This window comes from Hydra viridissima, unplaced genomic scaffold (genome assembly GCF_058129835.1).
Source record: "Hydra viridissima isolate aposymbiotic clone 2 unplaced genomic scaffold, HvirCarnegie_v1 scaffold_2, whole genome shotgun sequence".
In the NCBI taxonomy this organism is placed as follows: domain Eukaryota; kingdom Metazoa; phylum Cnidaria; class Hydrozoa; order Anthoathecata; family Hydridae; genus Hydra; species Hydra viridissima.
The window spans coordinates 1046158-1074011 of NW_028324301.1; the positions used below are offsets into that span (position 1 = coordinate 1046158).

Below are 27854 nucleotides of genomic sequence, written 5' to 3' on the forward strand. Positions count from 1 at the left end.
AAAAAATTTGGTAGATATTAATTTTGGGTGATTTCGTATGGAATTACCCAGAACTAAATATTCAAATTTGTTAAGTTTAGCTCGAGAATTTAAAATAGCGTGTAAAAAGAAAACTGCACTAAAAACTAGTTATTTAAATGCTTAAATGATATTTCTTTTCCAATGCCATTTAAACATTTAAAAATTGACTAGTTTTTAGTGAAGCCTTACCAAAAAATTAAAATTGAATAGAAATGCCGAGCGCTAAAGCAACAAAATGCAATAAATCGTCTCTATTGATAAATAAAACTGACGGTAGGTAAACACTGTTGCAAAGCGTCGCATTATTAGACAAAAGTTGATACTGTCATTATGTCCCTCGATGTAAACCTTATTGGTATTACTGGTTTGAAAGGAAAAGCTGATCGCTTTTGCAGATTTTTTTTTAGAGGTTCAATATTTTAATGTACTTTGAAAAATTACCCTTTTTCGAGGTTCTAAGTTTATGAACAGGTAGTTATATAAGCACTTCTAAGTACGGTAAGGTTGGTACCAAGGCAAGTAATATTTATTGCTACCTGGCTGTACACTTAATGTTATTATTCAATGTCAGATCCCAGATATTTAAATAGTTAATAACTTGTAGGTGTTCCTGCAACTTCTAATATATTACAGAATTGTCAAGGGGATGCTCTATTCAATGAGGTATGTATTTTATACATGCATCATATGTATGTACGCATGTATGTATGTATGTATGTATGTATGTATGTATGTATGTATGTATGTATGTATGTATGTATGTATGTATGTATGTATGTATGTATGTATGTATGTATGTATGTATGTATGTATGTATGTATGTATGTGTATTCATATGTGTATATATTTATGTGTACAAGTGTACATGTGTATGCATGTGTACAAGTGTACATGTGTGTGCATGTGTATGCATATGTACACATGTGTACACATGTGTGTATGCATGTGTACACATGTGTGTATGTTTGTGTCAGTTAGGGTGCATCATCTGTCCCACTATTTTGCAAAATATGTCCAAAACCTCTGTCCCTATTATATTATTTTTCTTATCACTAAATGCAGAAAAACCATAAAGTTTAATAGTGTTTTAGTAGAAAGTCCATTATGTGTCCCACCATGTTGGACATTTTTTCAATACTCAAGAATCATTGAAAATACAGTGCAATATCAAGTAATGTTAATAGCTAAATATTTCTAACAAATCTGTATTAGAGCTCAATTAAAGCTAATGTTGCTTTTTTAAAGAACAGTGATAAACATTATAAAATTAATCTTGTTAATTACTGTTAACCTCCAAATTTTTGGATTAACCAGTCATTTCTCAGTTTTCTTGTGTTTGCTGCTCAAATTTGGCATCTACTTTTAGTCTTGTTCAGCAACTTGCAGCACATTCTAATAATATTCTTTTGATTTGGCTTCTACTAAAAAATCTGAGCTCAGCTTAACTAATCTTTCAGCACAGTCAATAACAATGTTCAATGCACACAAATTTAGTTATGATAAATGATATAAAGCACAACTTAACCAGTCTTTAGTAGCTTCCTTCAAAAGTTTTAAATCCAATCTGAGGATATAGGATATAAACCACAAGTCTATTCTAGTTAGGTCAATTAACGTTATTGAAAGTCTAATGCTCTCTGGTAATTTTGGCCTTCGAATATTTTCCATAACTGGTCATTGGTTGATACAAGTCTTTGATTGACTTCATTCCAGCACCCAATAGCCAGCAAACATTGGTCTGTAATTGGTACCTTATCACTGAACAGTGTAAGAGGTACCAACTCTTCTATCAGGTACCACAGATGATTCATAAGTGCACATGTTGTATTAGCAGATATTAGAGGATGAACAGCTTTGTGCTTGAGCAGATTGTAAAAAATCTTTAAATCATTCCATGGTGCATTCACAATTACATGTCATCCTCCATGAGCTGTAGACAAGTGTTGAGAAATTTGAAGATATTGCCAGACATGAACTGGTAATATTTGAATTGGCTTCAGTTATTCTGCTGCCTAGATCCTAGAATATGTATGTATGTATGTATGTATGTATGTATGTATGTATGTATGTATGTATGTATGTATGTATGTATGTATGTATGTATGTATGTATGTATGTATGTATGTATGCATGTATGTGTGTATGTATGTGTATGCATGTATGTTTGTATGTGTTTATGTGTGTATGTTTTTTTATATACACCCATGTTAATCTTGCAAATTATTATTGAAACTCTCTTAATAACTTTCAGTTCTTGTTTCATGCTGTGTCTTGAATTTACATATAACTTGAATTTACATACTATAATTACATAATTACATACATAATTACCCAATTTACTTGGGTAATTCTTTGTTTATTCAAGTTCAAACAAAATTGATTGGGTGAAAATCTGTCAATTAAGCTGACTGGGGCATTAAATACATTTCATTTTCTTCCATCCATGATTTGACTTCTCAAGCTGTGTAATAAGTTGCTTCATCTTGTTGGAACTGCCACCATTTATTCAATCAACTAACATGACTTCTAATGAAACTATAGAGTTCTCCAACTTCTTTATGTGGATGTATTGGTTAGTTTAATCTGTATAGATATTGCACAGACCTATTCTTTTTAAATTAAACTAGACCTCTTTACACTCTTAATCTCTTGGAGTCAGCATTGGTTTTCTAATGGCTGTAACTACATCTAGTAAAATGGTTTCTTACTGAATTTAAAGAGAGTTTTTCACTATTGTTTTTTAAAAACTTTTCATAAGTTCATGGTACTTTACCTTAGGATTGATTTATTCTTACTTGACAAATTATAACTGTTCTTGCAGTTGGTGGCTTTATTGGGGCTTTAGTATCCAGGATGAGATTGGATGTAATCTTTCTTGTTTAAAGTTAAAGTATAGCTGGTGCTATTCTCATAAAAATTGATATTTTTAATATTTTGCTGTTGCAATTCTTTTATATCTATTATGTGCAAAATTTCATAAAAGTTCTTAAATGTGACTAAACCTGTCAATATTGACCATTTTTATGCAATTTTTTTATAGAAGATAAACAAGTTAACAATATTTGATAAATTAGTTATCCTTAACAGTTTAATTGAAGAGAGCAAAAACTAATTTAAGACATCGTCTCAATATTTGCTTTATCTTCTTTTTTTATTTGGGTGGTCTAAGCCTTTTAATCAAATATGCTGAAGCACAGCTGTAAACTTATTCATTTAAATTGTTATTGGTCAATCATTTTCATACTGAAGATCTGCACTAATATTTGTTGCGTTAGTTTTAAATATTTTTGTTGTTTGTTTAAAGAAACTTTTTTTCTGTTTTGTATAAAGTGAAAAAATTTTCTCTTTTTTCTTCAGTAAAGACTAACAGTTTTATCATTATTAATAGTCTGTTAAACGTCCTCTACATCACTCCATTTATCATCATTATTACATTCTCTACATTTATCCAATTTCTTTAGAAAAAAAATTATGACATAGTTTTAAAATATGCCTAATATTATATTTTATTGCAGATATCAGCCTGCTAAACACAGTATATACTAAATAGTATATACAGTATGTATAGTATATTTAAATAGTTTTATATCTGCTGTCCAAATTGAGTTGCAGAAATTGTAATTGTTAAGTAGCAACCTCTATGGATATAGCTGCAGCAATTGCTTCTTTTGTATTTAATGTATTTACATGTCAAAAGTTTACAAATTATTTTTTAAAAATTAATTAGAGTTTTCTAAAGTTTTGAAGCAAACATTTAGATATTTTTTAAATATGTTAGGTTCTCTTCTAATCTAATATATTGTAAATTACGTTGTTAATTCTTAATGATGTTTTTTTAAAGGAATTTTATTGGCCTTTGGAAACACCATTGGATAATGAGGAATGGTTGGAATTACGGTTATATAATCGTAATAAGATATTTCAAGATAGGTATGTTATATATATATATATATATATATATATATATATATATATATATATATATATATATATATATATATATATATATATATATATATATATATATATATATATATATATATATATATATATATATATAAAGCACTGACATTATATATATGTATATATATAATGTCAGTGCTTGAAAGTAATAAAATCAAGATAAAGTTACTAAAGAATTTAAATATTTATCATTTTGAATAATCAGTGTAAATTTTGTAATTTATTTAAAGTTTGTGCTTCGTTACTTAATGATTGCTGTCTTAACACCTGATCTCATGTTAAATTGTTATATGAATGATTTCTATAGATTAATTGGAGCTTACCGACTATCATTATCAACTATTATTGAAGGAGGTAGTGCAGAAGTTGTCGACAACCTTATTGATATCAAGCATGCAATATTGAGGGTTTTCTTTTACTTTTTGATTTTCTCATCTATCACCTGATTATCTGGTGTTTAATTTTTATTAAATAAGTTGTTATACTTTTTTTTTCAGGAAATGTTATTTTACTTTATTCAATACTATTTTAGTTGAATCAATTCACCAAAAAAATTTACAGTGGGTTGCATAAATAGTCACTACTTTTTTTATGCGAAATTTTTGTTTTTTCAAAATTATCTTTGAAACCAACTAATTAATACAATTAAAGCCGTATTAAATGTATTAATTAATTGATTCTCTATGGAATGGTATATAACTCGCACTCGTTAGATTTACTAGTCTTGAGTAAATATTAATCCAATTAGAACATACCTGTATTTCTAATGTAGCAAAAACATAGAGTCAGTTAAAATTAAGCGTCTTAAGTTAAAATATATCAATTAAATGTTATCCAAATGGTCTAAAATTTGGTGGTTGATTTCTTTCTAACTATATAAACGTTCTTGCGAAAGTAAAATTAAGTTATCATTTTTATATCTTGAGTTATTCGCATTGGTAATTATTTGCTAAAATAAAAAGACAAAAATGGGCAGAAAAGCTGTTTCAGACAACGTATAATGGCAAATTGTAGGTCTGCTAAAAGATAAAATAAAAAGCCAACAAGAAATAACTCAAATGTGCAATGTTTGGCTTAAATGTGTACAAACAGTGTTGAAAAACCACGAGCTACATAATGATGTCAAAGATTTACCAATGCTTGGTAGGCCTTTAAAGCTAATTTCAAGAGACCAAAGTTTTCTCTATCGAATGGTTAGACAAGATCCTAAAATTTCTTACTGCGAACTTGCTGAAGGGTTCACAATTACGCCTGATAATGTTAGTGTTAGTAGATGGACTGTATGAAAATGCCTAGATAAGAAAGGCTTAGATTGCTATTTCGCTGCTTAAAAAACACTTTTGTGTGTCTTAGATTGCCTAAAAAGATTAAAGTGGTGTAGAGAAAGACTTCACTGGTGTGTAGAAGACTGGGCCAAAATAATTTTCAGCGATAAATCCAATTTTGAGGTGATAAATTGCAAGTCAAGATTAATTATCAAGAGACTGGCTAGTGAAAAGTTCAAAGAGTGTTTTTATGTACCAAGGATACAAGGCGGAGGAGGATCATTTAGATTATGGGGATGCTTCTCCCATAAAGGAACAGGGTCATACAACATTTATAACAACAGAATTAACTGGTAGAATTACAAAGAGACCCTCGAAAGTAGACTTTTACCAACAGCCTGAGCATTTTACGGAAGACAACAACAATGGATTTTTCAGCACCATGGCGCAACAGCTCACACTGTGATCTTGGTTAAAGAGTGGCTTAATCAGAAAAACATTACGGTCATGCCTTGGCCAGCTTGTTCTCCAGATCTCAATCCCATTAAGAACATTTGGGGTTGGATAGACAAGAGATTGGTCAAAGAGAGCATAATCAGTGTTGTGCAATTGCAGCAGGCCTTGGAAAAGCCTTGGAAAGAATTTCAAAGAGAATTATACATCAGACAAGTTGAATCTATGCCTAGACATGTTTGTGCATTTGTGAAAGTTCGTGGTGCTCATACAAAATACTAAAATTCACCCTGACTCTATATTTTTGCTCTGCTTTTTGTTATCTTTTTTAACAGTTGTATATATTTCTCATAAAAAATCTTAAATTTTTTTTCTTGAAATAATTTTTTTTCTTATTTTGTTTATAATAGCACTGTTAATAAAGTTTAAAACAATTTAAATTAACTTTTTTGTTTGCTTTAAATTTTTAAAAAACATAAAAAAATTATATTAAAAACCAACTGACTCTATATTTATGCAACCCACTGTATTACTAAACTTTAATCAATTAGACAGTTGTATTTATTAAGTTTGTATTTTGAACAGACTGAAGTACGAATGAGTGTAACATACAGAAAACCTGAACCAGGAGGAAATTTGTATGATTTTGATACCAGATCTGAAGAAAAATCTATTATGGGTAAAAGTGTTTTGTCTAGTTCAACAGCTAAACAAAAAGATAATCAATTACAAGATAAAGAGTAAGTTTTTAAAACTAAATATTTTTATAGACACCAACTGTGTAGTAATTTACTTCTTAATAGTCTTTGAAAATTCAGCAAGAAATTTTAAGATCACATAATTAGTTAACAAGAAACATTTAAAGCTTAGCATGATGTATTTATAGTTTTCGTTTTGCTCTAATTTGCTTTCTATAACTGATTGAGAACTGTAAGGTTTATGACATTTTATTATGTTTCTTGAAAGAAGCTAATTGCTGTGGAGCACATTATCCGTTCTTCATTTTCAACAACAACGATCAAGATTTCAATAATTAAACATGATTTTAGCAATTCTTAGTTTTTCTTGACACAAAAAGAGGCTTATAGCACTCTTGATTAGTTAAATATTAAAATATTATATATAAAATATTAACTGTGAAAGTATTTAAGTAGGGAAAAGACCTCAGGTTCCACTACTTCTACTGCCATGTTTCTACTGCCATATTTGTGAGTGTAGGAAAATGTACAAAAAGCTACTGAATAGTATTTCTAACATGAGTTGTTCCTCTCATATTAAATTGTTTTTCTTAAGATTGAATTAAGTAATTACATTAAAAAATCAAATCTTGAATTTATTAAAAATCTTGAATGGTCTCTAATAATGTTAAAAGTATACAAAAAAAACTTTAGTATGTAGTAAATACATGCTGGTATAGTAAACCATACCAGCATGCTTTTAAAGTAGTTTCTTCAGTTATTTTATTTCATTTTTCCTCTCCTTTAGAATTTACCATCCCAAAATTCAACACCCAAAAGTCATCAACAATGTGATTTCTGAGTGGATCGTAGGGTTTTTTTTTTTTAAACATTTGGAAAATTAAGCTTAAATTTTTTAACTTTTAAAAATTTAAACAATTTACTTTTTTTTTTTTTCTGTTTTTTTCTTATTTCAATTTTTCATATAGGTTCAACTCCGTATAATCCAAGGGAAAGATTTAGCAGGTGTATCATTAGACCCTATTGTACTGATAACGTGTGGTGTTCAAAAAAAGCAGACCTCAATAAAAAAACAAACAAATAATCCAGACTGGGATGAGGTATAAGATGCAATTTAAACTAAAAACTCAAAAATGTTGCTGAAGGTAAAGCAGAAGTCCTATCTTCTTCTTTCACGATTCACCAACATTATTGAGTTTGATTAAGTCAGTTATGTTATAAAAAATACTCTTGATTTGAAATAACCACATCAAATAAATAATCCATTAAAACTTTTACAAATAAAAAACAAAAAAAAAAAAAAAAAAAAAAACAAACAATGAAACAGAAAAAAGGTAAAAATTTTTTGTAAACATTTTGGTCTGATGAACAAAAAAATATTTAAAAAATTATGAAATCACAGGAGTGTCTGTTAAAACACTGGTTCACAGTTCCCTTTTCACTCTATTAATAGCTGCTTTCCAGCTGTTTTCTAACTTTAGGTCAGCATTGAATAATTTCTGTGACTATGTGTATGTTAGATATAAAAATCATAATAGAACTTGATGATCATTGGATGCTTGTGAAACAGAAATTGAGCATTCTGCAACTTTTCTCTGCTGAAGGCAGATAAATATACATGACATCATAAGCTCAGAGGTTGATCCTTGAAGATAGAAGGGTTCTTGTAATTGCCTAACAGGAATTATATTTTGTCACATGAAATTTTAAATGTTAAAAATAAAATGATTTAAAAAACCTCACTCAAGTAGAAATCTTCATCTGACAATTTATCGGGATTCAAGTTATCGCAATTAATATTTTCAAGTTATCAATTATTTACTTATCTTCCAAGTATACAAGCTCAATACAAGTTCTATAAAAGGCACCTAGTGTGCCTTGTTCAGAGATTATACTTGCTGATATCTGCCACTCTTCTTTTTTGACAATCACATGTTCTTGAATAAGAGCTGCTGTCATTCCTGTTTCATTTACATTTCATATTTGGTGTAATTAAAGCCTAATCTTTTTTTACAAAGGTACAACATTATTACTGAACATATCTTAAGATTGTGCCAGTTAAAAGCAGACATGTCTAATAGATGCGGCTTCAGGTTTTTGAAGTGACAAATCTGGGTTACATTTTAGAAATTAGGTCAGACAATCTTTCCCTGCTAGTAAATGTATTCTTTGAATAACTGTTCTCTTCCTTCATTGAAATCCTTCATTGAGCTTATAGAATATGCCTTTGAAACTCATCATTCACTGACTGTCAAGCTTACACAATTTTCTTATCTAAAATGGATCTGTTTATTCGTTGCATTCCTCTCACTTAGAATTTTATTCTGAATGTCTTCAACAGCTTGAATCATAGATCCTTCTCCCCTCCTAACATTTCTAGTTGTTGAACCATAGATTCTTGTCTCCACCTACCATATCTAGCTGTTGTATTTTAGTTATATTTAAGGTTTAAAGTAGAAGGTTAAAATCTAAAAATCTAAAATCAGAAAGTAATCTTTATATTAACATTAGGGAAAAAATTTTTCATTAGAAATTACCAGATTTTTACCAGAATATTTTTCTTATATACTTTTGATGTGTTTAACATTTAATATATATAAAGTAAAATTCTCGAGTAAAATAATATAGCATTTTAATAATCAAATTAACTTGAATGTTCTTGAGTTTTTATAGTCTCATAAGCAATATTCTTGAGAAGATTTTTAAATAAGTCTTTAAAACTACTGTTTGTATTTCATGGCAATTTATTTAATTTATTTAATTTATTTAACAATAAAACTTTCATAGAATTCAAATTTCTTAAAAAAAACTTTTTAGAATGTAAAAAATGTTATCTTCAGCTTCATTCCAACTAGCTTGCCATGTTACATCTCTCAATTTGTTAACTAAGCTAAATATGTCTTTCTTTCTCTTTCACGTCATAAGTTGATTGCGTAGAACTTACAATCAGAAAAACAATCATCGTACAAGTGTTAAAATGAATAACCTATAAATTACTCTTTTCCATAGCATTAGAAAGTTTTATAGCTAAAAAATTGCTTTTGATTTCAAAAAATTATGTTGTAGTTTTTTATGTTTTGGTATTCACAATAAACATTTATTGGCTAAGAAGAATTTTTTGTTGTGAAAATAATTTGTAAAGAGTGTCTCTTAAGGTACTAATTATTTCAATGCATGGTTTTTTCAGTACAGACTTTCCCTAAACTTACTTTGTTCTGAAATAAAATCTTTTAAAAGTTTCTCATGTAAGTTGTGATTTTATTAAGTTTGCAGCTTATATGAAAATTTTGTACTGCGAAATGCGATTTTTTATTACAGCTGTGGAATTTCTATATTTTAGTTGTTTGTTTTTGATTTCAAATGTTCAGATCAAGAGATACTTGATTCAATATTGCTGCTGGAGGTAATTTTTCATTTTAAAGTTTAGAAAATGAAAGTAAACTTTTATTAACAATTTTTTAATAAGCTTTCATTAGAATAATTTTTTTCTAACTTTCTTTTTTTCTAACTTTTTTAATATTAATATTTTTTTAAGTATAAATATTTTTATCTTATTTGCTAGGTATTCACGGGTAAAACTATTTTATCAGATGGCTCCATAATAGGCTTGTTTAAGGTAAGTTTTTTTAGTTTTTTTTATTTTATTTTATTGGGCATCTACAAGATCATCACAATCATGAAAATTGTTATAGTAAAATTGTTATAGTGAAATTGATATAGTAATCATCAGGAACACCAAGAATGGAGGGTTGTGAATGTGAGGGTTTTTTAGAGTAAGAAGCCTGTGATATGAACATAGATTTTTTATGCAAATATAACAACATTTGGTGTATTTACAAATAAAGGCTGATCAAGAAATGTATCAAGTAATTCAAATTTTAACATAGTACATATAGAAAAACCAAAAATTTGAAAATAGAAATTTCTCAGTTTCAATTATTAACCAAAGATAGAGTGGTGAAATTAAATGTTTGTATATTCAAAATATTTTTTCAAAATTGTTGAACACAAAGACATGCTTTATATAAAAATGAAAAGAAAATAGTGTCTAGTTTTTGCATTAACATTTATTATCTGAAAAAAATGTGTATACAGTGAAAAATGAACAGATTTTGACAATGTAATACAATAAAGGTATAGAAAAAAGTGAATATAAAGCTCACATTCATAAGATTTATATCAGGGAATTACAAAATTGTTACTGTAGAATTACCTTATTCTATAGTTTTAAGCTAAATTATATGTTCCTAAGCAATTTATGTGAAATTAGTTTATTTAGATAATCATTTCATACTTAAACAAATCAAAATTTTGTATTAGTTGTGTAAAAGGGCTTAAAAGCCTAGAGTTTGCTAAAGCATTTGTACATAAGCCAATTGAATTTTGGAACCTTGCTTGTTTCTCTGACAACTGAGAAAAAAAGTTTGAAAAAAAGTTTTGGAGTTTGGAGAAGAAAATAAGGCACTTAAACCAAAGAATGTCAAATCAAAAAGTGAAACAGCAGCACTGTTATCAAAATTAGGGATAAGTGCCCTTTGAGCTGACCCAAAAGTACAATCTACATTGCGTGAAAGTGCTGTCTACATTGGGTGAAAGTAAACACATTCTACTGTCCAGAAAATCAAACTTTAAAATCCAGCTATGATGTCTGCAAAAAATTAAATTAACTTTGAAATTGTTAAAACTACTGTTTTCATGCTACAAAAGGTTAGGAAATGTTTATTAAATCCCACCTACAGGCAGTATCCACATAAAAATTGGTAGATTTGTAACTAATACCTATGTTTATAAGTAGATAAAATTTCATGCAAATATTTTGCATGATTGCTGATTTATTGATTATTTAACATTCAAGTAACGCTTTTTTTCCAAAACATTTTCCACTGGGAGACTTCTTTCATGATTATTGGCCTCAAAATAAATTTACTATCTCTTTGGTCCCTTAGGAACCATTTTTATTTACAAAAAATTTCATCAGACCAACAAGCTGTGGTTTGATTTTAAAAAATTAATATTTATGAATTTTTTTCAGACAAAGCAACTTCTTTGACAGATAATAATAAATATTTCTCCAGTCTGTTGTCAGACAGATTAACATAATTAAAGAACTAGTTTTGCTAATTGGCCTTAAAATGTCTATTTGGCCTCTTTTTTTTTGTTTGTTGATAGTAGTTGCATCAAGTGGTGTATTTTTTCTGGGAAATGACAGTGTACTTTTTTTAAAAACAAATTCCAAAGGCATTGAAAAATTTGGTTTCCATTTTCCTGTTCATATATTTTAATTTTACATATGTGTTGCATATTATTTTGAAATAAAACTGCAAAATTTGGGGTGATGTTGTATTTGAGGTGATGTGATAGTGTGAGGATGTATGGCGACCAATGGTGTTAGAAATTTGGTACTTATTCATCAAATTATGACAAAAGAAATATATTTGAACATTTTAAAGAGTACAAAAACTTGAATTGTAGAAATGGTTTTACCTCCAGCAAGATGATAATCCAAAGCATATAGCATGCATTGTGAACCAATTGCTGCTCTATAACACCCCTCATATGCTCCATAATCACCAGATTTAAACAATTTATGAGCCCAATTGGGAAAAACCAGTTAGAAAAATTTAAAGAGCTAAAATTAAAATGAAAATGAATTGAAGAAACTGTAAGAAGAAATTTCATTTTATTTATGCTAAGACTTCTCTAAGCACCTTCATCTATTCCAAAGAATATCAAACAAAGTTTTAATTAACCGTATTGTTATATATTTCCTATAAGTATATTGTATTATGTTCTTAAAATCTGTTTCAATCTCATTTATCACTTTATACATTTTATTTTCAAATGTAAATGTAATACAAAATCTACATACTATTTTCTTTTCATTTTTAAAATATATTCATTTGTTTTTGCAGGCATGCATTTGTGTACAACAATTTCAAAAGAATTTATTGAATTTACAATCATATTTCTGCAATTAATGCAACCACAAATACTAACACTCCTATCAACATTTTGCCACTTTAGTACAAAAATTGTCATTTTAGGGCAACCTTTATCTAAGTGTCAGATTTCTAACAGCTGTATATTTAGTAAAAGTTAAAATTTTTAAACCTACCACATAATTGTTTAGTTGTTTTTTTAAAGACATTTCTTTATATCTTTCAAATCACCTGAAAAACCTTATAAAAGTGACATTTTGAAATTTAAGAACAAGATAGAACAGAAATCAATTTTGCAGATATCAGATAACAGATAAGATTCAAACATTATACAGATAACAGATAAAAATTCAAACATTAAAAAGTTATTCAACTAATAAACTCAAAGGAACCTTAAAAGAACTAAAGAAATTTGCTTCTTTCTCACTGCAGACATTTTGTTCTACTTAGTCGTTATTCAATAAGGTCCAGTACTTATTCAATAAGGTCAATTTACAATTGATTGAAGAAAATGTTAGTCTAAGTACTTCAGGACTTAAACACTTGATCTGTTTCTGTTCTACAGATTTTTTGAGAAAAACCATCAAAAATAAATCTTAAACATAAACATTTTCATATCCTTAACTTTTATTTAATTATTATCAAAATGTTAAACTGATGTATTGTTAAAATTATTTTGGATACATGTAACTAATTGATTTTAAATTGAGCCTTATCAAAGCTATTCCTCAAAACCTCAATGTTTTAAATATCAAATATATTTGCAATTTTTTTAGAGACTTTAACTAAATCATAAACTATGTAAAGCTAAAATCCATTTATTGTTAAAATAGGACAAAATAATGAAGGATAAAAACAAAACCTGCTAAAATGAAAATTATGTATAAGTATGTGTGCTAGATTGCTTTTATACATATCCCATATATACTTTTTTTTTTCATATATGCTTTGGAATCTACAGCATCTAGAAAAAAAAATTATTTTTTTTCAAGTTATGTTACATGAAATATTAATATAGTTTGATATCATACTAAAAGTTTGATATCATACTGCAGTTTGATATCATACTGAAGGTGTAATGTATGGATTTTATTTCATAGTGTGACTTATGGTATGTTTACAACCAGCCTGGTAAGATTTTCTCTGATAACTCTTATTTATAGTTAATTGATTTTAAAGATGTCACACTAAGTTTTTGTTTTTTTTAGTGTTTTTTGCACTTGTTTAAACATTTTGCAATGAAGAAATCAATAAAATCTTGAAAAAATTTTAACTCAAATAATAATTCCTTTTTAAAAACAAATAAAACAAAAACAATTAGTAAATGAAGTATTTCTTTGTTTATAAAACTAAATAAAAAACTTGTTTTCAGATTGAGTCTCTTGTTGAAGTTTAATTAAAGTTTCCCATATATTTAAAAGTATTTGTGTAAACCTTTAATTTTAACTAATTATGTAGGATTGTATATAAAACATATTTTAAATTAGAATACAACGTATTCAATTCTGTTTTATGCTAAATATATTTTTGAGATTATTAGTTGATTTTTCATTCTGAGATTTGGGGAAACAATTGGAAAAACTATTTTTATAGTTCTATAAATCAAGTTTGTAAATCACTCTTTTCAGATCATTCCTTCTTTAGCAAATATGTTCCTCTGCTTGATGGTTCTACTACTGAAATAAAGGTTAATTTATATTTTATGTTGATTCGAAAGTTCGTTTTTTTTTTAAATAAAAATTTATATATTAAATGGATGTTAAAAAAAAAAAAAAAATTGATAGTTTCCTCAATTTTCAATTTCATTCTTTTCTTCCTCATTTTATTCTCTTCTTTCTTATTTCATTCTCTTCTTCCTCATTTCAGTCTTTTCTTCCTCATTTAATTCTCTTCTTCCTCATTTCACTTTTTCAATTTTTCTCTCATAATCACAGGCTTGCAAAAATTATTTTCAAAGTTTATGCTTTCTTAGAAACTAATTTCAAAATATGTTTTCTTTGTTGAGTTTTTTCTTTGTTGGTATTTTTTTAGGGTTATATACGAGTTGATTTGCAGATGTTCACTAAAGGCGATGTTGTCAAGGTAATTTCCTGTAAACACGGATTAATTGACATTTTAGAAAGTATTTAACTTAAAATAAATATTAAAATTTTTGTAAATTTAAAAATTTTACTCTCTAGGATCCTCCTCCAAGAAAAGATGACTTAGAAATTGATCAGTAAGACAAATATTTTGTCTTTTTTTTTTTAAAACAATAAACTTGTAATTTACATATTTTTGAGTTTATTATCGATTTGTGTTTTGATATTAACTTTAGATATTTAACAACCAAACTTAGCTAACCAGTGAAAATTTTTTTTTTACTATCCACAGAATTTCTAAACTTCAGGTTTAGAATGAAACCAGAATGTTTTTAACATCTTACACCTGAGTAATTTAAATATCTTATATTGTTATGATTTGATTGCTTATATATTTTATCAAAGTAAATAATAAATTTTTATACAAAAACATAAAAAATTGAACATAAATAAAGAATTTAAATGTTTTTGTGAACAGCGTCAAAACTTTTTGGCATTCTTACTACAAGCTTTTGGTTTAATATCACTCCAACATGTCTGCAATCTCACTCATGTTGGCAGACACTCCCAAAGTTGATTTAGTCCAGGTTGTCACAGTTCCCTGAGTTTTCTCTCAAGGTCATTTTTTTAAAATGACCTTGAGATAATTTGGAACTTCATTTGAGAAGAAAGTTAATTTGCAGGTTTATGCAAAATTCACTGCACATTTAATGAACTCTTCTCTTCCCCCCAAAATTTAAAAATTTTGAATTTGTAAAAAGCACTTTTGACCATTTAACTTTAAAAACTTATACTCACATGCAGAATGATGTAATTTTTTCACTTTTTTTTTATATTACAGAAATTTAATTCTTCCGCCAAAAGTGAATCCATTTCGACCAGTCCATCAATATCAGATTAAAATATTTGCAGCAGATGGAATCCCTCAAAGTATGAAATGTTTTTGAAATTTTGTTGTTTTGTAGAAATCTTTTTTAAAGGTATTTTTAATGGTTAAAATGACAGAAGGAAAAAAAAAAATTCTGAAAGAAAAAAAAAAGGAATTTCTTATAATTATTGGTTTATTTTACATTTTGAGATTTCGGAAAAATTATTAAAAAATTAAAAGGATTGTTAAAAAGTTATTAACTTCAAATGATATTTAAATTGATCAAAAAATTCTCTTTTTTTTTTTGTCTGCTTTCAGAAAAACTATTTGTGTGTAAATATTTATATAATAATTGTGTAAATATGTAATATTTATAAAATATATGGAAATACTTTCTATTGGGTTTTTGCACATTAAAAAAAAAAGCACTTTATAAAAGTATTTGACAAAATAATGATAATGAAATTTTTCTGATTTAGTGAATACCAATCTACTGGCAAATGTTAAAAAGGCTTTTACAAACAAGGTTTGCTTTCAATCAATTTTTTTTTTTTTTTTTTTTTTTTAGTTTTCTCTGATTTGTAATTTTTTTTTCATTGCTTTATGTTAAGTTATCTGATATGGCTGACCCTTTTGTTGAGGTTACATTTGCTGGATTAACGGTAAATTCTTTTTTATTAATTTATTTAGATTTTCTTCAATATTTCATTAAATAATTTAAATTATTAATTCGTTACTTAGAATTGTCTTTGCTTGAGCATTTTTTGACATATGTACAAGAGCTTGTGAATACTGCATTTAGGCAAAAACACCTGTGATGAAAAACACATATCAACCAGAGTTTAACACTTTAATTACATTCACTGAGTTTGTAAGTTGTTTTTTTAAATTTTTGCTGTTGTAGATGAAAAACACTTATGATTATTAGATATTTTAAATTGTATCAGGTTAAGGATTATGATTGTACACATCTTACAAGTAATGACATTTGCAACAACAAAATCTAGAAATTTTTTTTTGCAAGAGCTCTTTAAAGCAGTGTTTCCTAATGTGGGGACCATACCTCACAGGGCAGAAGAGGAGCAAACGTTAACCCTATTTCAGATTCTTCAGTAAACAATTATGTGTGTGTGTGTTGTATGTGTGTGTGTATGTTTACATATAAGCATATATATGTATATTTTTTTGTTTCGTGTTGTATTATTTTAAGATACAAAACCTTATGCTCATATGAGAGAGCTGAATATTTTTTGTTAATAGAACAATATATATATGTATATATATAAAAGAAAAAAGGTTTATATATATATATATATATATATATATATATATATATATATATATATATATATATATATACATGGCCTACTTTATTTATACAGCCAGATATTTTGCATTTTGAAAAAAAAAATAGAAGGCCAGTTTTTTCGTAAGGTGTTTTTACAACAAATGTTGTATTGTGAATTGTCGTTCAAATTATGATGGTAAAGTTTCTACAGTAGTATTTACGTTTCCAAAAATTGAAGAGTTGAAAAAAAATTGGATTAAATTTGTAAATAGAAAAGATTGGACACCTACTAATTCTTCCGTAAAACGCATCAAACATTTTGAAAAAAAATATTATAAGAAAGTTAATACGAATCAAGGTTTTCGATTAATAAAAAAACTAAAGCCTATTTCAACTATTTTGGATTGCACAAATTTGCCTGAAGAAGGTCCATCACAACTTATAAAATCTTCTAATTCGTTAAGAAAATCACCAACTAAATGAATATTTCAGCCAGATCAATATGGACTGTTTTTATTGAGTGATTTGATTAATAACTTGGATGATATTACTGAAAGTCTTGCTCCAGATGGTTTTTCATTCTTGAAGTATGATGATCATGAAATTTTTTATAATTTAAGTCATAGTACTTTATCTATTCCTGAAGTTACAGAGTGCATTCGCATAAACAATGAGATGCATGTTAAATTATTTTACAAGGGTTCACTCCTGCCATTGCCTCAGTGGTTTCGTCATGGAAGAGACTGTTGTTTATCTTGTAAAAGTATGCTTTATAATTTTCCTACCTACATTAAATCACAAGCTAAACAGTTTTGACTGAATTACAGCAAATTAAGTATATAAAGAAACCTATTTTTTCAGCCAATATTATAAAGTATTCACTGATGTTACGATTTACTTCTACACAATCATACCAACTTTTGCGTGAAGAATTGCCTTTACCATCAATATCTTTACTTAAAAAAATAACTAGAGGAAATATTGATGCTCTAAGTTGTGCAAAACATTTAAAATTAGAAGGGAAGATATCTCAAGACATTTGCTTGATTTTTGATGAAATGTACTTGCAAAAATGTGAAGAGTATTTTGGTGGAGAGATGATTGGTAGTGATGAGTCTGGAGAATTGTATAATGGAATAGTTTGTTTTATGATAGTTGGCCTGAAACAAAACATTCCATATGTGATTAAATCATCACTTAAAAAAACAATCAATGCTGAATGGTTGAAAGAAGAAATTTTTGAATGTCTTCATATTCTTACTGAATGTGAATTTAATGTTAGAGTTATTGTGTGTGACAACCATTCCTCTAATGTTTCTTGTTTTAAAAAAACCCTTTGTGCACCAAATCAACAAGCTGAAGATTTGTTTTTTATCTACAATCTAAAAAAGATTTACCTTTGTTTTGATGTTGTACATCTTATTAAAAATATCAGAAATAATTTGTTAAATTGTAAAAGATTTTTATTTCCAGATTTTAAGTTTGATGGATTTAAAGATCCTATAATTGTATGTGGTGGAGAAATAAAATGGAGCACCTTCCACAATATTTTTGAAAAAGACCTTGCTCTTGATGCTGGTTTGCGTAAAGCACCAAAAATAACAATGAAAGTATTACATCCTGGAAATTTTAAACAAAACGTTTCTTTAGCACTTGCAATTTTTGATGAAACTACTTCTGCAGCAATTCACTCATATTTCCCTGATCTTAAAAGTAGTGAAGATTTTTTGACATTGTTTTACAAGTGGTGGGTTTTATCAAATTCAAAAAGTCAGTATTTAACGTGTAATATTTTAGGTAATGCAGTTGTTTCTGGAGATAAAAAAACCTGAATTTCTTAGGGAAATGGCTCACTGGATTGAAGCTTGGCAATTGCAAAAGGTACCAAACTGTGAGAAGTTTACTTTAAGTGCTCGAACAGCTGCAGCATTGATAAGAACACTTAATAGTCATGCCTCATTGATTGAGGACTTACTTAATGACGGATATAACTTTGTTTTAGCTGGGAGGTTTCAAAGTGACCCATTAGAAAGGAGATTTGGACAATATAGACAAATGAGTGGTGGAGGATTTTTGGTTGGTTTAAAAGATGTCTCTATTTCTGAAAAAATATTAAAAATCAAAAGTATAGTTAAAGAAAGTATTAACTTTGATGATAGTTTGAAAGTACCACTCAAGTCAGAAAATAATTTAACAGATTTGAAAAACTTTCTTTTTGATATCGATACAACTCAGTGTACTCCAGAAATCATGAATCTAGCACCAGAAAGTAGAGAAGTAGGTGCTCATATTGCTGGATATATAGCAAAGAAACTAAAAAAACGCTTTGGTACATGTTGCCAAGAATTTTTGTTGTGCTAATATTGATGAAAGCAATCCTGATCATACTTATTTAACAATTATTTCTAGGGGTGGTCTCACTATTCCTTCACCATCACTTTTGGATTATGTTTGCACATCGTTTGCTATGATTGACTACTCTTATAACAAAATAAAGAAATTTAATTTACATGCATGACAAGCTTTAGAATATTTGTTAAATCACTTTTGTGACTCTTTTCAGACTTTTTCTTGTCCCATGCATGAGAAAACTGGGATAAAACTTGCTGGAAGAATTGTTATCAACATTTTTCTTAATAATAAAAGAACTATCTCTACCAGCGAAGTAGCTGTTGATCATGTAAAATCTTTTAAAAAGAGAAAATTTGTAAAAACTCAATAAATTATATATAATACAATTATTTTTTACTTTGATGAAAAAAGAAAAAGATTTAAAGATTTTGTATAAATATTCTTGTTTTTTAAATTGTGTCTGTTTACTTAAATTCTAAGTTTTAAAATAAAGGCTTGTTTTGATATCTTTTTATTTATTTATTTCTTATATAATATGTGTTTAGTATCTAAATTTATGAATATAAACTACTTTTGTCAACTTTTTAAATTTAGAAAGTAAAATACATTTGCAAATATTCAAAAAGTCTTAAGTTTTCGAAACATTACGGTTTTGAAAACTGGCCTTCTATTTTTTTTTTCAAAATGCAAATTATCCGGCCATATAAATAAAGTAGGCCATGATATATATATATATATATATATATATATATATATATATATATATATTACTCTTCCATTTTATTGCTGCCAGCAGCTTCTGTTACAGTCTAAATGGTTCCTCTATTCTTTGAAATCTTTGAAATGTTCTTTGAAATCTGGACCAATTTGGTTTAAACTTGACATGTATTGCCACACTTCAACATATCTTCCCAGATCACAATTATGATGGTTGGCTAATGGTTCCTCATGGGAAAAAAGAATATAGGTCTTCCAAGTTAAAGGTAACTTTTTGTCAAAGCATGCTGTTAATTCTTGTGAGGAGAGGAAAGAGTTCTTAAACTCATGACAAATTCTTGTTTTCAATGTTTTACTAAAGTAGGACTCTCTAACAGATTGAATATTTTTAAAAAGATTGAACAAATGCTGAGATGAGGAAATGTTTTCCAGCCCTCATACAGAACCAATTATAAGATGGAGTTTTGATGGAGCTACCATTCTCCTTAAAAAGATCTACTGAGAGATAAAGAGTTATCTATCAAGATACAGGACCTGGCAGATAATACTAAGATTTATTACATTCTTAGAGTCTTGCTTTTTTGTACAAGTGGTTTGTTAAAATCAGTCTCTGTGTATTTTGTGTACCAATAATCTAAACTTTAAATCTAAACTACTGATTGCAGGTTTCCTGAGCTTAAGTTAAAGGTCCCTTCCACCAACAGCATATCTCTTTCCAGAATGAGATGTAAAATAAAATGCTGCATTTGCAACTTAAGATCCAAGGGTACATTAATTTAGGGCTGCACTAAATCTTGCAAGTTTAGCTTACCAAGATCATAGTTGGACTTAGATACATCTTCTACAAATTGCAGTGTCTGATATATTGAATGGATTCAAGCTGATCATTTATGTTCAAGAAAAAGGCAGAAATCCCTTAGCAAAACACAATATTTCTATGTAGAGAGGTTAGACGATGGTGTAGCAATCCTGCCCCAATTCTAGAAAGCAACTTCAGCATAAATTTGTCAAAACAAATTTGTCTCAGTTTCAGATTTAATTTCCCATCAGGTTTTCTTTGAATACTAATCTTGCCTTCTTTGACCATTCAATCTTAAGATTCTTTGACCATTCGATCTTAAGATTCTTTTACCATTCAATCTTAAGTTTCTTTGATCATCCAATCCTAAGATTTTTTGACCATACAATCTTAAGATATTAAAATTCAAGTACTAAACCAGTGGCAAAGATGTTGATCTCACAGAAAAAAATCAAAGATTTAACTTTGTTTACAAAAAAAAAACTTTTCCAAAGGTTAAACCTACATTGTAGTTACTATACATGTTCTAGAAATGTATCATGGATATTTTTTTATTTTCTTTCAAAATCTTCTCTCTCCCAGGAATTGTTGAGATATTTCCCTTCAAAATCTTCTCTTTGTGTTGTATATTCAGAAAATATTATAAGTTTCTTTACTCATTTACTTTATGTTCAGAATTTACATCCCAAGTTTTTCCAGGCAGCAGCAGTAAATTGGACAAAGCAACGGAGAGAATATTTTTGTAAAGTCAGGATTAAATAAGATTTCTTTTGTTTGTTTTTTTTGTGTCTGTTTTAATAAATTAAAAAAGTAAAGTACTTCTTTGATGGTGATTTTTTACATAAAACTTCTTTCAACATATTTTATGTAAAATTTCAGGGTCATAAACAAGACTTTTTTTAAAAACCTACATTTTTTTTTTTTTGGATTTAAAAAAAAAAAATAAGGATAATTAAACCAAACAAATTTTCAGATTTTAAAATTTTTCCAGGCAATTTATATGGCTATATTTATATATAGTAAAAAATAATTTGGCGTAATGAGACAATATTTTATCTACTGTTATTTTGTGAGCACTTCATCTATTAAAGCTATCAAATTTTGTCAAAAAATTTTAGGAAAAAAGCTAATAATGTGTTAGTTTTATTAACATTGTCAACTTGCAACTGTATAAAAAAAATAAACTGAAAATGAAATAAACTAAAAATAAAAATAAACTAAAAAAGTGACAAGTCTTACAGTTTCAAAACTTTTTAACTTAAATTTTTTTTTTATTTTGATTACAAAAATGAAAACAGGTATCAGTGTAACAGTAACAGTTTTCATGTTTATTGTTATATTTACATTAAGTTTAATAGCAGAGGTTCTTTGTAATTATGGTAATTAATTGTAGATTTAGTTTACAACCTATTTTGTAACAAAGTTGTTTACAATGTAGGTGTTTTGTAAACATTCCTTTATTTTTAAGTTTCCGCCATTATGCAAGCGAATTAAATTACAGCTCAAAGATAGGTAAGTTTACTTATTTAAGTAATTTTTTAAAGTCATAAAATAAAAAAACTGAGTGTGCAGCAAGATAAATCCATGCTGTTTTCAAATGATCTGGAAATATTATCAACTTCTTGCTCCTTTGTTTTCTGATATTATTATTTTTTTTAAATGTTTAGTGATGTAACAACCAGCGAAATTATCGGCACTCATTTCATCGATTTGGATGAAATCTCAGATAAAGCTGAAAAAAGGAAAGGAGGTATTTTTTTATTACTTTAAGTTGAATTTTATATTTATTTTATTAAGTTATAATTTATATTAGTAAAATTAAATAAAACTTGATAATTTTAGGCTTTATGCCAACATTTGGTCCATCTTGGGTCAATTTATATGGCTCTACACGAGATTACTCTTTATCAGAAGAGCATATTGATCTTAATAATGGGATGGTAAATGTTTTTTCAATGACACATGTATTATTCATAAGCTTTTAACACTTTTCATTGAAGTTTATTCTTTTATTTCTTTCAGTTAGTAATAATACTAATTAAAATAATTTCAAAAAATTTTTAGGGGGAAGGAATTAAAACTTTTAAAAATCATAGAAACTGATTAAAATAAAGATCACAAGATTAAATTGCTTTTAGGGGAAAGGAATTACAACTTTTAAAAATCACTTTTAGGGGGAAGGAATCTCTTACAGAGGGAGAATACTTTTATGGATGGATTGTTTTGAAGGAGAACCTAATGATACTGGTACTGTGGAAGTTGAAGAATGCGACCCAATACCTCCAGTAAGAAGTTGAAGTCAAAATTCTATTTATACTTTTAAGTAACAATAAATAAAATACGAAAAAATGTTAGCTATTACAAATAATACAAATGCTTAAACAATATAAAAGAATATCTATTTAAATGAGAAAAAGTGAGTCTTTCTTGGATATACATTTTTTTAATTAAATTTGGGTTTAGAAAGTATTAGGTCGCGAAGAAATATTCCAGTTATTTTCAACATTTTATGAGGCAAGCATGCTACCAAAGAAAATAGGGGACAAACCAGTGCAATTTGAAGTTACCATTGGTAATCATTTACCTACATAAACTAGATTTTTTCTCTCTTTATTTGTGCTTTTAAATTATAAAATTAATTTTTAAATAAGTTGAATAATATATTTTTAATTTCTAGTAAAATGCAAAGTAGATATATTAAATTTGTAATATGTTAAAATATTAAACTGGAAAAACTGAGAAATGTATAAAAAAAAATCAAATTTTTCTTTTGATAGCACATATAACATTGGAGTTCATACATTATTATAGTAGGTGTTGGTCATTAATGGGTTTTATTAGGGGTTGGTGGTTAATGGTTTATCAATCAAAAGGTTTTTGATTAATTTATGAAATTCAATTGTTTATTAGTTATAGTAGGTCACTGCAAGTCAATAAGTTCTACATTTAATTGAGTCTTAATTATGTCTAGATTTAAAAATCAAATTGAATCACAAATTCATTTTAACATTGGGAAAATTCCTCTCTTTCTTTGCAATGAACATATAATAGGATACAAAGAGTAAATAATCTTTATAGAATGCTGTTGATGTTGGATTTTTAAAAAGCCTACATACAGAAAGAAGGGTTTGTTAAAGCCATTTATCAGTTTGACTTTATAACCTTGTATTTATAAGTTTGACTATATAACCTAGTATTGTAATAATGGTTAATATGGGTTTATTTAATAAATTTTTAATGTAACTTTTCCTCAAAATTGAATCAAGTATAGTTTAGTATATTCCTGCATGGCGCAATAAATATATTTAAATGTATCTAGTAGCCCATGATTCATCATGATTATAAATGATTGTCGTCTCGCTGTGCTGTTATAGCTAATTGTATTACTGGTGCTGAGCTTATATCTTCTTAACTCAAAAAAGTTTTCTAAAAAGTAATTTTATATAAAGTTGCATACAGAAAGGTTTAACATAGATTTCTGATTAAATTATAGACAATAGATACAAATCAAATCACAGTTCTGATTTTATTCAAAGTTTTAAGCTTCATAAAGGTTTAACAGTTTTTGTTTTTTTTCAATATTTTTACTAGTTATATTTGTTTTTAAGAATCTTAAAAAGCACACACAATTAGTAGCATCATCAATTAAATTATGTAATTTTGTAAGAAACCTGCAACTGTAAAACTTTGTTCTGCATATACAGACAAGGGGTGGAAGGTTAACTATAGCATAAATTTGTTTGGTCTTTCTCTAATATTCTCAAGTACTCCCAACTTTAATGCATTTTATCATCTTTGATACTTTTTTAGCTATTGCTGGCATGAACCTCAAAATCAATATTAATCTTATGGTAACACTTTAAATTTAGTAAAAACACATTTTATCTGATTTTATCAAATCATACTTTCTTCTGCTAGAATACTCATCTCAATATTATCAAAAGCTTCAACAATTTTAGAGTTTTTGATTCTTCTTTTCAGAAGTTTGTTGAAGGTTCCACTTTGCTATAACATTTTTTATTCCTAGGAATTTTCTTAGAAATTGTTTAAACTGAAGGTTTGAACTTTAAGCTTAAACTGATCATTTAAATGGTGTTTTGTTTTTACATCCTGAACAACCATAAAATTATTTTTTTAAAGAAATTCTTCATAAATAATTTTTTAATTTTGATTTTTTTGCAAATATAATTCCATAATGATTGTCAAATCAAGCGTCAACTGATTTATAAAGCTCTTCACTTCAACCATCTTTATCAAGCTCTTTAATTTAACTATCTTCATCTCGCTCTTCACTTCATCTAGCTTTTCAGGATTGAAGTTGTCATCTAACTCATCACTAAATGAAATAAAGAAATTAAAGAACATCAAAAAAGCAAGATAAGTTCCATAGCAAATTAAAATTCAGTGGTTTATTCTCATTTTGTATTGCTTAGTTCACTGAATCACCATCATTGACATTCAAGTCATTATTCAAAATTGAGTTCACTGCTCTGTTTGATGCGATTGGTTTAAGTATTTTAATCAGTCCAAACTGTGAGTAACTTTTATTTGCATGTCTTCATGATGTCCAATTGTCAAAGAAACTCAGACTTGATCTTTTTTTTGAGTACATTTTGATTGGCTTCAATCCATTTTTTTCAATTGTTGTTTTTGTTCTTGAGTTTAGTGGTGAATCTAAGTTTTATCAATAGTTTTGAAACAGGGTGAAATGGTGGTGCATAATTTGATATTTAAAATAATCCATAAAATTTGTAAGTTATAAAGCTTTGTTAAGAAGTCAACATTAAGAATGAAATTTTTAATCTTTGAATTTTGTGGCCATTGTTACTTTCTAACCTTTGCTACTTTTGAGAAAAAAATTTATCGTGAAAGTTGACGAACCGTAAAAGAATCCCTATGATTGCTGTTAAAAACTTAAAAATCAAATTTTGTAAAAATTGATTATTGGTGAAGTAACAATTGGTTATTAGATTAACTGATTGCTTAATATTCGCTCCAATCGTTTAGTAATTAAATTAGTTTAAATTCTATTTAATTGTTTTTTTTTCTGTGTCAAACAAAATAATTAAAATTGTTTACTATAAAATTACATTTCTATATTTTTTTAATTTGAAACTTGTCTGAATTTACTGTAAAAAAAAAATTCATACCTTTTAGGGGAGTACGGTTTTTTGCTAAAAGATCCTCTTGAAAAGAAAAAAAAGGACAAAGTTCAAAATGAAGAAGAAGAAGATGATAAGATTTATGCAGAAAATAAAGTTTTTGTTCGTTCACTTACTGCTCCAATTAGGCCATTAGCACCAGAGAAGAAATACTACTACATACCTTTTGGCAGTGATAAACCATGTACACATATTAAATTTCCATTTGAAGATCAAAGAAGAAGGCATTATAATTTCTCTATGTTGAAAAAAATATATAGCATACTGGTAATTCTATGTATTTACTAATGTGCTATTTAATTTCATGCATTGTTTATAGAGTAATTTACTCTCTTAATCTAAATGCAAGTTACTTCTGCAAAATATTAACTGATTTTTTAAATTTTAACTGATTCTTATTGATAATTATTACTTGATTCTGTTTCAGGAAGATAACTTAGAAGAACTCGATGAAAGGGTCCGACTTGAAATTCCTGCAACAAACATGGTGCTGAAAAATGTCATGGGGGATTTAGTTCACCATTGCAGGTGAAAAGCAGTTCTAAAACCTTTAATGTCTGACCGTCATAGTTCATTGATAATGCTTTATACTTATTTTACCTCTTTTTAGTATGTATATTGATCTTGCTGATGGTAAAAAGACTGGCACCCATCTTGGAAAAAATAAACTGGATCAAGAAAGAATAGCAATGACTGTTATGGAAATAGTAATTTATTTTTGGAATTTAGAAAATTTAATTTTTTTTGTATAGAAAAAACATTACACACTTACATTTTTAAGTATGTATTATGTTTTTTAAACTTTTAAATAATTTTGTAAATGATTTCTACTGATATGGTTTGCAGTTCTTTGGTAATCATTTTGACTGTTTTATCTCACTTAAAACACTAATAAAATGATTGGAATAATGTAGTTTGGTCTTTCAAATTTCTGTTAAAAAAATTATTTAGCCTTCACGTTGCATATTTTAGTAAACATTTATATTTCAGAAAAATATTTCACTCCAAGCAGCAGATATTGCACTTAGTTGCACATCTCCAGATGATATTAAAAGTAAAGTTGAAAAGGCACACATGTTGATGCGGACCATGCGAAAAGTATTAAAAGAGGTGTCCTTTTCTAGATTTAATATCATTTCCATAACTTGGCATATAATTAGGTTTATTAAAAAACAATAAGTTATGCAACTTTATCTGCTTATTCTTTAATTCATATTCATTTGTTGTAAATGATTTTCTAAAACCACAACATAGCCACAACATGGTCTCCCTGATGTGTTTGTTTGGATGTTAAGTGGTGGGAAAAGAGTGGCATATACCCGTTTATCGGCTGAAGATCTTTTGTATTCAAAAGTAGATTCAGAGAAAGGAAGAAACTGTGGAAGGGTGCAGACAATATTTCTAAGAGTATGTGTTAATTCTTTTTTAAAGTTTTTTAATGGTTTAAGACTGATACAAGGGTTGAATAAAATGTTTCTAAACTAAAAAGGAACAAACAAATTTTGTTCAAAAATTCTTCTATAAACCATTTTTCACTAATTTTTCCATTTGATTTATCTAACCAAGTTGTATAACATTCTGAGTTAATATTTTTTACTTTTCTCAAAATTTGACAAACAAACTTCCATCAGCAAGTGAAGCTATCCCAAAAAATGTTAGACAACCTCGCCTGCTCATAAAATTGTTTTTGCCTTGTGCACATAAATTAACTTTAAATCACTATTTTGATTACTCTTTTTGTCTTTGGTGTGTAGTGATTGGTCAAAGTTTCATCCATCAGTGTAAATCGAAGATAAAATCAGTTTTATTCTTGATAAAATGACCTAAAGATGAAAATTTTGTATTCAAATCCATTTTTTATCAATTTTTATCAAATGCAGCACCCATTTTGCACAATCTTTTTTAATTTTTAATTTTTCATGCAAAATGTAGAGCGCTTGTTTAATTAAAATCTCTGGGGGCATCAATGATGGGGCATCAGTACTTTTTCATGGACTTCTTAGTCAACTTATAGCCAACTTACACCATTCAACACGTGGAATAGTCTTAGATATTGTTACAGTTTTTGAGATGCCATTGTGTTGATAATCATCAATGCTTGTACAACTGAATTTAAACTTTAAAGTTTGTAAACAGTTTGAAATTCCTTTAACACTTTTACTATCTTGGTGTAAATTTCTGCTGTCAATAAACTGCAAAATTTTCTTTTTTTCATCCTACAAAAAAAAAAACAAAGAGAATTTAAGCA

The 27854-nt window shown here is 27.6% G+C and overlaps 1 protein-coding gene and 1 pseudogene across 5 annotated transcripts in view; both read left to right on the plus strand.

Annotated features, from left to right (window-relative positions):
• LOC145182790 (otoferlin-like) overlaps nucleotides 1–27854 on the plus strand; it is a 38185-nt gene continuing 10331 nt past the window's right edge. The window contains exons 1-27 of one of the 5 annotated variants that reach the window (XM_090079614.1): nucleotides 1–430; nucleotides 626–684; nucleotides 3863–3951; nucleotides 4292–4391; nucleotides 6288–6442; nucleotides 7188–7248; nucleotides 7369–7500; nucleotides 9741–9803; nucleotides 9963–10016; nucleotides 13440–13470; nucleotides 13968–14026; nucleotides 14371–14421; nucleotides 14520–14557; nucleotides 15262–15350; nucleotides 15768–15814; nucleotides 15900–15950; nucleotides 16091–16159; nucleotides 21913–21956; nucleotides 22112–22194; nucleotides 22287–22384; nucleotides 22619–22729; nucleotides 22908–23016; nucleotides 25602–25873; nucleotides 26034–26134; nucleotides 26217–26313; nucleotides 26597–26716; nucleotides 26861–27013. In XM_090079614.1, coding sequence (XP_089935740.1) covers nucleotides 352–430; nucleotides 626–684; nucleotides 3863–3951; nucleotides 4292–4391; nucleotides 6288–6442; nucleotides 7188–7248; nucleotides 7369–7500; nucleotides 9741–9803; nucleotides 9963–10016; nucleotides 13440–13470; nucleotides 13968–14026; nucleotides 14371–14421; nucleotides 14520–14557; nucleotides 15262–15350; nucleotides 15768–15814; nucleotides 15900–15950; nucleotides 16091–16159; nucleotides 21913–21956; nucleotides 22112–22194; nucleotides 22287–22384; nucleotides 22619–22729; nucleotides 22908–23016; nucleotides 25602–25873; nucleotides 26034–26134; nucleotides 26217–26313; nucleotides 26597–26716; nucleotides 26861–27013 — 2415 coding nt within the window. In that variant the 5' untranslated portion in view covers nucleotides 1–351. Of the gene's footprint in view, nucleotides 431–486; nucleotides 685–3862; nucleotides 3952–4291; nucleotides 4392–6287; nucleotides 6443–7187; nucleotides 7249–7368; nucleotides 7501–9740; nucleotides 9804–9962; nucleotides 10017–13439; nucleotides 13471–13967; nucleotides 14027–14370; nucleotides 14422–14519; nucleotides 14558–15261; nucleotides 15351–15767; nucleotides 15815–15899; nucleotides 15951–16090; nucleotides 16160–19843; nucleotides 19912–21912; nucleotides 21957–22111; nucleotides 22195–22286; nucleotides 22385–22618; nucleotides 22730–22907; nucleotides 23017–25601; nucleotides 25874–26033; nucleotides 26135–26216; nucleotides 26314–26596; nucleotides 26717–26860; nucleotides 27014–27854 lie in introns of those variants that run through there. The other 4 variants (XM_090079615.1, XM_090079616.1, XM_090079617.1 and 1 more) reach the window with 4 other exon arrangements.
• Nucleotides 16246–19298, plus strand: LOC149891477 (uncharacterized; annotated as a pseudogene).